This window comes from Balaenoptera borealis (assembly GCF_965194805.1).
Source record: "Balaenoptera borealis genome assembly, chromosome: 7".
NCBI lineage: Eukaryota > Metazoa > Chordata > Mammalia > Artiodactyla > Balaenopteridae > Balaenoptera > Balaenoptera borealis.
The window spans coordinates 75,450,926-75,463,902 of record NC_138864.1 but is presented as its reverse complement, the minus strand read 5'-3'; the positions used below and the strand labels follow the sequence as shown (position 1 = coordinate 75,463,902).

Here is a 12,977-nt window from a genome sequence, read left to right as displayed (position 1 = left end):
TCTTCAGGGCTTTTCATGTTAAGTAGGAATTGTTTGTTGTCTCTTGACCAAACCTTTGACATATTTGAGAGTGGTTGGGGTCAGGGTGGGGAGCCAGGGGGTGTTTAAGAAGAAAAGCTGTTGAAAATAACTATTTTCTTCCCTTCTTTCATCCCTTGAAGGTATAGATAATGAATTACATAAGTAACTTTTAGCAGTACGTTTTGGGTTCTTACCAAATTTTAAACAGTATCTTGTAAAATATTCATAGAATAATGTAATATATTTCTAAGAACCTACAGAAGTAAGTTTAATATTAAATAAATTACAAGTTTATCTGGCTATATGCTTTTATTTTCTTGCTTTCATCCCTTATTATTAGTGCTTTATGAACTCAAATGAATGACAAGGAGAGTCTGATAAAAAATACCTACATATTAAGTAAATATGGGCATCTGTAACTTAATTTCCATATAATTAATTCATCTTTCTGTTTATTTTGTGTATTTATATTAGGAGTGTGGCTTTACCAGGGATTTGATATTATTTGCAACCTTTAATGAAGGTAAAAACCATAAAACTTTCAACTTATAATTATCTTAATGAGTCATATATCATTTCAGCTTTTATTTTACTCCTCCTTTTTTTTCCCTCTCACAGTTAAAAGCCAAAATCCTTTGGTAAAAGGTCTTAAGTTTTCTAATTCCTATGAAGATTTTGAGTTGAAGAAATTGCTATTCAATATAATTGTGACCTTTTATAAAGATTTATCTACTATACAGGTAAAAAGTAATCAAAATTAAAATTAAAATTGTCTCACTTTGTAGTATAACTTTTTAAAAGCCATGGCTGCAAATCTTTCATCAGCCCATATATTTACCATAGAAGGTAACAAACTCATATTCACTGGAATTTCACTTTTTCAAAATTTCTCTTATCTATTAATGAACAGTGAATTTACCTAAATTTAAACCACATAAACCAAGGAAAAGCAGGAGAACCGTGGAGATTTATTTATATATTTAGAGCTCCTGAATAAGAGAACATAATGTGAAAGAAAATCCATATAGGCCCACCCAGCCTAATAGTCTATCTTTGACCATAGTAATAAGGGATGATTTAATGCTGGAGGAAATTGCTCATCTCTATGCCGCCCATCTCAAACTGTATGAACCTGCTTTTTCTCCACACAAATCTAACCTTCTTATGTACATATTTTTATTACCAATGAATTATCTTAATACTTTATATCCTACATAAAGCATGGTGTAATTTGAAGAGCACTGGAAATGAATTTCACGTCTGTCTTATCGCCTACTAGCTGTATGGCCTTGGCAAAGTCACCTAAACTTTCTGAGGCTCAGTTCTTCCTTCTGTTGTGAGACTGAGATAAGGGTTTTGTAAACTATAAAGCAACAGAAAAAAATATACTACTTACTAACAATTCCATTAGTTTAGTTATTACTGCATTAATTGAAATTTCATTTTAGTCTTAAAACTCTTTCAAGTTCCAAGGGAGGAATCATTCTATCAATTTCATTAGTGGTAATATAAACGTGGTATAATATGGTGGTTAAGGCTTTAGTCAGGTGGAATCCAGTGCTGTCGCTTTCTAGCAATGTGATCTTGAATACATAGTTTAGCGTCTCTAAATTCCAGTTATCTCAACTTCAAAGTGGGGAAAACACCTATCTCATGGAATTATTATGAGGATTAAAAGAGCTAAAAACAATTTTTTTTGGTAATGCCACTTTGAAGAATATACTAAAAAATGCTCAGAAAAAAACTGTCTTTACAGTTATAACTTTGTTATTCATATCAAAAATGTACACTCCATAGAAGCTAAATGTATTTTCTGAAATGTCATATAGAAAATCATTCAATAGAATATGGTTTATTATTATAGTGGAGTATTATATAACTATTAAAATGACAGATACAAAGATAATAAAATTTACACTATAGTTTATAAACCAATTTTATTTGACAACAAAGTCAAATGGCACAAAGACTGATAAGCTTCTTAAAGCACTACGTGAGCAATGGAATCAACTAATTTTTTTCCTGTCACATGTTTGTGTTTGTGGCTCAGTAATGGTAGTGATAATAAATACGTGTACTGTTATTTGCAGTTCACAGAGTATTTCAAAAAAATTATCCACTTACTACTTACAGCAGTGCTAGAACTAATTGTTATTCTTGTTTTCTCAGTTCTAAATCTTGTGCTCTTTCCATGTGGAATAGTAGAAAATTTAGAAAAATTCATAGATATTATTGTGAAAAAATCTTTGTAGAATAATGCCAGATGAAAAGAAAATTGAATATAGCACATGGTGTGTTACTATCTTGTGAACCATAAATATATACCAATCAGAATCAGCTGTAATATTAACTTGATTGTCATATTATAATAGCTTTGCATTTTTGTTTTATTTTTATTGACATCATGGATTCAGTACAGTTTTAAAATTCTTGGCGTGTAATTAACTATGGCTTGTGACCTGACTGGTATTCACTGGATAGAGTATTTGTATAAGTTCTGTTGCCTATGATTAAAAATAGCCATAGTCTATTATCATAACTTCAGCCAAAATTGATTTCTTAAAGTATATATACAATTGAATCTCTGAAATATTTCCTTTAAGAAACAAAAGTAAGGAAGACAGAAATAACCACCAGCTTATTTGCTCTAAATTTTCGACTCCTGTGGTTTTATCATAAGTGGAGGTAAACTGCATATATAAGCAGCATAGATTAAAAAAACTAATACTTATTTTACATTATTGTTAGCCATAGAGTGTATATCCCAGAAAGGGGGATCACAGTGAACTGTTGTTATTAGTGAGTTTGGTTTTGGGTTTTTTAATTTTTTAATTTTTGGTGCTTAACATAGCTTGGAATCTTTAGGAAGAAAGTATTTTGAAATGATCATCAATAACACATCAAATTGGAAATCTTTTATTAAATTTTCTTAGATTAAATAAAATTGTTTTAATTATGTTTCTAACATAGTACTTTTTGCCCTTTCTCACAGCTATTAATTGATGGCAAAGTTATTTTGGCTTTGTTTACCTATGTTAAAAAGCCTGAGAAACACAAAATAGTTGAGTGGTCTGCAGCACAGTATGAAGAATTACAACTGCATGCAATTGCCACTTTGTCATCAGTGGCTCCTTTTTTAATAGACGAGTACATGTTGTATCAGGGAAATGCTCACGTCCTTGCATTTTTAGAATGGTGTGACAGTGAAGGTAAGTGGCCTTTCAGATTCCTGTCAAAATTCTAATCTACATATTTCAACTGAATGGCGGTGTAGAAAAAGAAATACAATTAAAAGGAGAACTAACAATGTAGATCTGGCCTTCTGTGATTTTAATGTGTTTAAATGCTGTTTTAAGGAAAAAAGCCTGAGATTTCATTTATAGTCAGACATTAGTAAATCTTAGCTATAGTTGATGCATACCTTTCAGTAAAAGAAATCATTCATATAAACTGATTTAAATTTTTATATTATTAGGCCTATCCAATAATTATACTGTCCTGTAATATTTTAATTAGTCATTCAACAAATATTTATTGAATGCCTACTAGTAACCATATATTGTTTTAGCTACTAACGAAACATTTATGTTCAAAATAAATGAAATCCATACCTTCATGGAGCTTCCAATCTAGATCTCTAGCCACATGTAGTCTGCCAATTTAGCAGAGCCCTAATTTGTATGAATATTTCATTTCAATTCTCATAATTCTTAGAAGGGAAATAAGAAATATATTCTTTTTAAAAAAAATTATAAGTAAGATACTGTATTTTTCTCTGGTAGTAACTTTGCTCTGGAAATAATTTTGTATGGTACATTTTCATTAGATCAAGAATAGCACTCATCCATGAGGGAGAAAAAATTATAGCTTATTTTTATTCTCTAGTTTTTAATATGCTGAGTTACTAAATTTAGTCATGTTAAATTACTGTGCATTAAATAAAACAATTCTCCTGTCTCTCCTTTATATTATTTATGTTTACAGAAGTCTATAAGGCAAAAAAAGGAAATGCTTCCTAACAAGAAGAAGCCTGATAGCTAACAGTTATTGAGTACTTACTATGTGATAGGCCTTAACCCCCTCAGCAGTATTAAACCATTTAGGCCTCACAACAAATCTAGGAGTTATAGGTTCTATTATTAGCCCTGTTGTTCAGTGGGTAGAACTCAGTCAGAGAAGTTAAATAACTTGTTCCTTGCCACATAGTAAGTGATTTAATGCAGGCAGTCTAGCTCCAGAATCCACATTTCTAAAGCTATACACACTACTGAGAACAGTATTTTGAACTTTTTTTTTTTTTAGCATTAAACAAAAAGCTACTTCTAAAAGAACCTTTCAAAGAAAGCATATTATAGCAAAGAAAGAGAACTTGCCTTGTTATTTATCAAGACTGACCATAAAGCTATAGTAATTAAAATTGTATGGTACTAGACCAGGCATAGACCAGTGGAATGGAATATATGGGAGGTTGGCATCATCAGAGATGATATTGCCAATCAATGAGAGAAGGATGGTGCTCTGGCAGTTGGCCCTCCGTGTGAAAAAATAAAAATTAGATCCTTTCAGCTTGTTTAAAAAAGTCAATTGCAAAATGAATTCAAGCCCTAAATGCAAAAAGTTAAACTGTAAAAATCTTAGAAGAAAACATGGGAAATTATCTTTATGATAACAGGGTAGAAACAGACTTTTTAAATACAGAAGAGCTTAAACTATAAAGAAGATTATTAAAGATTATTAAATGTATTAACTACTGTAAAACGGAAATATCTGTATGACAAAATCTGAATAAGATAACAATCTATAAATTGAGGGAAGACATTTACTCACCACTCTGGCTGATAAACGATTAGAATTCAGGTTCATAAAGAACTCCTACATATCAAAAAGAAAATAACTGAGTAGAGAAGTAGGCAAACAATAGAGATTGCCAAGAAAATTCTTCAAAATTTTTGGAGAAAATCTCAAATTTTCAAAAAAAATTAAAAGACACTCAACCCCACCGGTAATCAGAGAAATGTAATTGCTCTGCAAATTAAGATAACAATGAACTACCATTTCACATTTAATAGATTGGGAAAAATCTATTTCTTATACATTGTATCCATATAACCACTTTGGGGAACAATTTGGCAACTTTAATAAAATTCCATGTGGGTATACCCTATATGATTCTGGTGTCACAGGCGAAACACTTCTCAGTGGGAACAAGAGGACATGAACTAGAATGTTCATTGTAGCAATTTGTACTAGTGAATGGATAAACTGTTATTTATAAACTGGATGTGGAAAGCAGTTAAAACTGAGCGATCTAGATCTACTTGTAACAATGTGAATAATTTTAAAAATACAACATTGAGTAACAGAAACAAGTTACAAAAGATACATACAATAATGATACATTTGAGTAAAATTTAAACACATATTTCTGTACTGGAAATAGAAAGAGGAGGGGGATGGAATCATATTTACTTCTCTAAAAAAAAAAAAAACCCTGAAGTATGACAAAATTTTAACATCTCTTTAAACTTATATAGATATAAAAGATGTCTAATCTAAATTTCTTGATGTAAAGTAACTATTAATATTTCCCTACAGATTCCTTCTTTAGTCATGGGAACAGTTTTCATGGTACAGGTGGCCGTGGAAACAAGTTTGCCCAGATGCGTTACAGTTTAAGACTCTTGAGAGCCATGGTCTACCTTGAGCATGAGACCATAAACAAGGATCTTTGTGAAAAGAGAGCAATTCAGCAACTGATAGGTAAAAACGTAACATGTTTGTGTCCTGATGAAAGTAGAATGTTTACGAATTAGAACTTTTGTTTGAAATGTTTTTCTACACATTTATTTTGTCCTATAGCCGACAAACTCCTGAATATTTTCTTGATTTTTGTTTCATACTGTTGCTATAAATTAGTTTGTCTCTACTGAAACATCATGATCACTTATCCTTTAAACATTTGTTTACTTAATTCAGATACCGTTTCATTTAGGATTATCTTTATCTTTTTTGTTTTTTTTTAATGGGCTAGTGTTATATTTCACTCTTCTAGGAGTAAGATCACCACTTTTTGGCCAGGCCTTTTGGAGTCATTTTAAAAGAGGATAACATTACATTTTCCAGTGCATTTGACATTACCAGAACACTGGTACGCTGGTGTATACAGAAATGTACATAGGTTTTCTGATGTGAAATATCAGGATATCCTTAATTTTCAACTTAAAGAGTTGACTGTGCTAAGTCACTTTATCTCCAACATACATACATGCGAGTTCAGTGTAAAATTCAGAACCCCTAAGCAAAAGCTTTCTACCTTTTGTTATTTAAAAAATAAATAGTTCTCTGGCCCTAATCTTTCCTGGCTTTGAGAAGTAAGAGTTATATTTGTCATATCCATGTTCAGTGACTCATGACTGCCTCATGAGTAGGTGATATAATTTGCTGGATGTCAATTAATTACAAATGCTTACTCAAAAACTCTTCTACCTGTTCAGTGCCTGCTCTTCCATCATTAGTGGATTGGGGTGGTGCCCCCTAATAATAATACTAGTAAGCAAAATGAGGATATTGAAAAGAGGGCTAGGCAAAAACATTCACTTTCTTGATGAGCTTACTGGAGGATGACCAAACCTGAAAGAAGATTTTATCACTTCTGTGCACATTTCATGATACAGAACTCAGTGTGAAGGCCCCAGCCTAACTGGATGAATACAATTTTCCATATATCCAAGAAGAAGTCTTAATCTTACCTGGGTAGCAAGTGGGGAAGGGAGAGCAAATAGCAAGGGTTCTTTTCTTCTTAGGACCTTTCCCTTTAACTTGAAAGAAGCTGATCTTTATTATGTGAGTTCCTAGGGGCAGGAACCTTCTCTTACAGAGTCTAACAGAGGCTCTATAGTAGTAATAAGCTCAACAAATAGTAATTGCATTGTAAATGTAAATGTTTATACACCTGTTGTGTAGGCACTGGTGTCATAAACATGTATAGAACAGAACTCTCAAGACCTTGCCTTAATGAAAACAAAAGGAAAGATGTATGTCATAGAAAGATAGCATGCGTTACCCTGCACTGTTAGTAAGGCACCTAGTGAGTAATACAGAGAGTAAATGCCACAGGGTAGTCTTCAAGGCTGGGCAATCTTAACAAGAATCTTTATGAGTTAGGGTGTGAGGGTAAGGCTGGTTTCAAGAGGAAAAAAAAATAGAGAGAGAGAGAGAGAGATGGTCTTTCAAGCAAGGGGACAGCATAAACAGAGACATGAAGCCAAAATATACATGATGATGTGTTCAGAGCTAGCTTAAGTGGAGTCAAAGTTTTATGAAGACAAATAATATGAAATAAAGTTAATTGTCTAGTCAGAGGCCAAGCAAGAAAGAGTTTTGAATGGCATACCATAATAGAGTTTGAACTTCATTCTCTTTAAGCATGGGGAGCTATTAGTGGTTTGGATTAGGGAAGTTATATGTGCAATGCTACTTTAGAAAGAGGAAATCTGAAAAATATATCCAATGGTTAGAATAGAGCAAGGAAAGGGTAAATGTAGGGAGTTAAAGGATACCAAAATATTAAGAAAATAAATCAGTATTAACATAACATTTATTACAGACAACAGGGAAAGTGACATCCCTGTACACAGGTAGGAAGAAGAGGAGATAATCTAGAAAGGAGAAGCAGATGCAAGGCCAGCCAGGTTGGATTCCTAGAAGGTGTCCTAAAAAGGGAGCATAGGCCCTCTGTCCATGGCATGCCTCTGCCCTGGCCTCCAGCATGCTCACCTAGCCTTCCTAGACTCTGATCCTTCACCTGTAATTCATCCTAACAGGACCAAGAATTGTCCCTTCAGGGCCAACAGTGGAAATAGGCTGTGATTTCCATGGCCCTTTTACTTTGAAACATAGCTCCACACCTTTCTGCTAATGCCAGTGATCCCTTAGTAACTGAGGAAAAATGACTTTTGTTCCTTATACAAAGCTTAAGGGAAAAGTCCTTTTTTGAGGCAAAATTTTATTGTGAATGACATTCCATCAATGTAAGTGGCTATTTTCAAGTCTTTTAAAATTTTGATTGGAAGGAGAGCTTTTAAAGAACATGGGAATATTGCTACCTAAGTTATTGAAGATGCCTTCGAGTAGACATAAGGAGACGATGCAGAAAGAAGTAACAGGAATAGAAAACGTACTTAGGGATGTCTTCCACCTTTGCTTAAGATTGACCCTGTTGACCACAAGGACAAGAAGAGATGAGGCAAGCTATGATCAGGCATTTTGGTCATATATTTGCAAAGGCACGCATCTTTGCCTCATGAAACTGCATATTTTTAAACAGTTTTGTTTGCTTGGTGAAGTATCAGGTTGTTAAGGGCTTCTTTTAATGACACGCCGTTAATTATGTACTGGAAAGTCTATATATATGGGGCTACTGATTGTATTGAGAGCCCAAAGAATCCATTTATCATCTTCTGTCTACAGCTTCTAGGAAACCATACAATGAAAATAGCCCTTTTAAAAATAGTTTTTCTAGTTGAAATTTTATAAGAAAGAATTTCAGAACAGTAATTGATCAAAATAAAAATACAATGTTCAATAACTTTACATTCTTTAACTTTTTTCAAATCAGGAATCTTTAAAAATACAATAAGCAAGTATAATGATAAGGAAGAGGCCATTGTTTTGGAAATTCAATCTGATATTTTACTTATTTTATCTGGTCTTTGTGAACATCATATTCCTAGGAAGGTATGTATGCCTGTGAATCAAAGTTTTGTTCAGATCTCTCAATCACATAACACTATGAACTTTTTCTTAGTAAATGTCCATAAATGTTGGTGTTTTTTTAATCTTATGAAGATTTAATATTCTTTTTTAAGAGTATAATTACATACAGTAAAGTATATAGATCTTAAGTATATAGTTTGATAGGTTTTGACAAATGTATGCATCCATTTAACCCATATCGCAATTAAAATATAGAATATTTTTATCTCCCTGTAAAATTCTTTCATGCCGCTTAGCAGCCATGCCCCCACTTGCCTACAGGCAACCACTTTTCTGATTTCTATTCCCATAAATTAGTTTTGCCTATTTTTTAACTTTATAAGAATGGAATCACATGATTATTTACTCTATTAGTTCTGGTTTCTATCAGCCAGCACCATATTTCTGAAATATATCCATGTTGTTGCATGTATCAATAATTCATTCCTTTTTATTGCTGAATAGTATTGTACGAATACAACAAAATTTGTTTCTCTATTCCCTTATTGATAAACACTTAGGTTGATTCCATTTGGGACTACTATGTTTAAAGCTTTAATTAACATTCTTGTACTAGTCTTTTTGTGGACATAATGCTTTCATTTCTCTTGGATAAATACCTAGGAGTGCAACTAATGGATCATAAGATAGGTGTATGTTTTGAAGAAACTGGCAAATAGTTTTCCAGAGTGGCTGTACCATTATAAATGATGTTTTGGGTTTGAATTGGGTTCATACCTAAAACTAAAAGTTAGAAAAAAGAGCTTAATTCCCTTTGATCTTTTTAATGCCATAGCAAACTCTGAGTCTCAGAGATTAATAACTTAAATAGCAAGACATAGATTTGGAAAGATAAAAATTAAAAATTATGAAGGTTTCAATAGAGTGATTTGAGGGAGAGGCAAAAAAGAACAGTAAACACATACTTAGCTCCAAGCTTTGGTGGAACTTCTTATATTCTATCACCCTGCACCTGTGTTCTTCTGGAAAATACTCATAGTCTTGCTTACTGGGAACCAGAACTGAATGACAAGACAATAGGAAAGGTACTTGGTAACAGACAAATATTAATTGGTGATAACATCACAAAAATTATTAAAGGTTTTAACTGCTATTTATAAATTTATTTCTCTCTTGGGAACATTGGAAAATCTTCCATGATAGAATTTTAACCCCTTAAATTAGTTGTTGCTATCTAGTACTCATCTGACATGATGTTAGATTACATTCATTACAATGTGGAAGAAAACCATGGGACAAGCCTTATGGTTTATTTTTTTTTAAAGAAAGAGAAAGGGAAAAAATATAAAGGGACATTAAGCTGACATGTTGATTGATATCCTCTCTAAAATGACTAGCTTTACAATAATTTGTCTTAAATTCCTGAGAACAAGTGAGTACAAATTTGAAAAAAAAAATCATATTACAGTACTATTTTCCTAAAAATGTTGTTGTATTTTTCTGGTAGAAAAAGTTTTAGGGGACAGGATGAAATGGGAAAGGAAAGGATTATTTATTTATTTCAAGAAATAATTTTAAATAAATCTCTTAGGAAATTTTTGGAACTGAAGGAGTGGATATAATTCTTCATGTAATGAAAACAGACCCCAAGAAGTTACAGAGTGGATTAGGCTATAATGTACTTCTTTTTAGTACATTGGACAGCATTTGGTAAGTATTACTGTACCCATGTTAGATAGAATCACAGTAAAAGAAAATTACATCTTTTGGTAGCTATGTATGCCAATTTTCTTCCCTCAAAACTACAGCAGAAAGATAAGCCTTTTTCTTTTCAGTAGTCCAGAAATGACACTTACCAATATCCTTTGGAAAGTAGTCTTGTCCATCACTCAAATATAAAACCATTCTTGTATCTAAACTTAAATCCTTGTTTTTTGTGATTTGAATGCATTCCATTTTGCCCTGGCCTGGGAAAATACAAGCATCTACTATTACTCATACAGTATTCTTCTTATTCTTGAAGACTGCTGAATTCCTCATTCATCTTATCTTAAAAAGTTGAAAACCAGTTGATTAGGAAGTTCCTCATCAATATTGTTTCCCAAACATTTTAGCATTCCAAAGGGCAAATATATATATATATATATATATATATATACTACTTTTCTTAACATTAATTTATGAAATTTTGTCTTGGGGAAAATTAGTTGAGTTTCCTATATCATTAACATTTAACACATTTCTTCTATTTGGGTGGAATTCATGAGAGCCACACTACAACACATTAGTTTAAAAACAAACAAACAAACAAACAAACAAAAAACTCATGACTATAGACCAAATGGACCTAACAGATGTATGTAGAACATTACCAATAACAGCAGAAAACACATTTTTTTCAATCACTGTGATATTGTGATTTATAATTTAAAAATATGTATTTGGTCCATTTCTAGTACAGAGCTCCTAAAACTCTTGTAATTTCTTAATTAATAAGAGCAATGCGAACATCTTTTGTTTACAATATTTGGTCTTTTATCCTCAGTTCCTATAATAGTTTCAGAGTAATAAAGATGAAAGTAGTATCTTTTGTTATTCATAACAAGCCCCTTTCGACTACATCTGAGTTTATGCTAATGAGGTGAGTTTTGGAAAGCCCCTAGATAACCACAGGATGGGAGCCTGGTTGCCAGGGGAACTAACTATATGGTTAATTAAAGGGTTGTAACTTTCAGCTCCACCCTCAACCTCCAGGGAGGGGAGAGAGGCTGTAAATTGAGTTTAACCATCAATGGCCACTGATTTCATCAATTACACCTATATAATGAAGCCTCCATAAAAATCCTAAACTATGAGATTGAGAGGGCTTCCAGGTTGGTGAACACTTGGAGGTGCTGAGAGAGGGCATGGAAGCTCCATGCCCCTTCTCCATATACCTTGCCCTGATCATCTCTTCCATCGGGCTGTTCCCAAGTTGGATCATTTTATAATAAACTAGTAATCTAGTAAGTAAACTATTTTCCTGAGATCTGTGAGCTACTCTATAGCTGGTTTATCAGAAGCACAGGTGACAACCTGGACTGGAATTTAAGGTTGGGGAAGGAAAGCAGCACAGTCTTGTGGGACTGAACCCTTAACCTGTGAGATCTGATGCTAACTCTAGGTAGATAGTTTCTGAATTGAACTGAATTGTAGGACACCCAGTTAATGTCCACTGAGAATTGAAGAATTGGTTTGTGTAGGAAAACCCTACACATTTGGTGGCCCTAAGTGAAGTATTTAGAGTAGTTTTGAGAGGAGACACAGAGGTTTTTTTCTTTTTTTTTTACAAACACAAATGGAGCATTCTCTAGGGTAGATCACATGTAAGGTCATAAAACAAGTCTTGACAAACTTAAGAAGACTGAAATCATTCCTTTCTGACCACAACTGAATACAACTAGAAATCAATAACAAAAGGAAACCAGAAAAACTCACAAATGCATGGAAATCAAACAACACACTCTTGAACAACCATTGGGTCAAAGACAAAAATAAAAGGGAAATTAGAAAATTTCTCAAGAAAAACTAAAATGAAAACACAACATACCTAAACTTACGTGATACAGCAAAAGCAGCACTAAGAGGGAAGTTTATAGTGAAAAATCCCTATGTTTAAAAAGAAGAGTCAAACATCCTAACTTTACACCTCAAGGAACTATAAAACAGAACAAACCAAGCCCAAAGTTATCAGAACAAAGGAAACGATTACAGCAGATATAAATGAAATAGAGAATAGAAAAACTCAACAAAACCAAGAGTTGCTTCTCTGAAGAGATAACAAAACTTTTTTGAAAATTGACAAAACTTTGGCTAGACTAAGAGAAAAAGAGAGAAGACTGAAATAAAATTATAAATGAAAGAGAAGGCATCACAACAGATAACACAGAAATAAAAAAGATCATAAGGGACCATTATAAACAACCATCTGCCAACAAATTGGACAACATAGAAGAAATGGATAAATTCCTAGAAATATACAATGTACTGAGACTGAATCAAGAGGAAATAAAAAGCCTGAACAGACCAATAACAATAAGGAGATTGAATCAGTAATCAAGAACCTTCCAGCCAAAAAAGCCCACGTCCAGAGAGCTTCACATGTGATTTTTTACCAAAAATTTAAAGAAGAATTATTCTGAAAGGTAGGAGAATAGGGAACACTTCCAAACTCATTTTATGAGGCCAGCATCACCATAATA

The 12,977-nt window shown here is 32.8% G+C and overlaps 1 protein-coding gene across 3 annotated transcripts in view; it reads left to right on the top strand.

Annotated features, from left to right (window-relative positions):
- The window catches only part of CFAP69 (cilia and flagella associated protein 69), a 70,575-nt gene that overhangs the window by 32,713 nt on the left and 24,885 nt on the right, over positions 1-12,977 (top strand). For all 3 annotated transcript variants that reach the window (XM_082398263.1, XM_082398264.1, XM_082398265.1), the window contains 6 exons: positions 496-544; positions 640-761; positions 3,014-3,230; positions 5,617-5,781; positions 8,639-8,757; positions 10,328-10,446. In XM_082398263.1, coding sequence (XP_082254389.1) covers positions 496-544; positions 640-761; positions 3,014-3,230; positions 5,617-5,781; positions 8,639-8,757; positions 10,328-10,446 — 791 coding nt within the window. The remainder of the gene's footprint in view (positions 1-495; positions 545-639; positions 762-3,013; positions 3,231-5,616; positions 5,782-8,638; positions 8,758-10,327; positions 10,447-12,977) is intronic.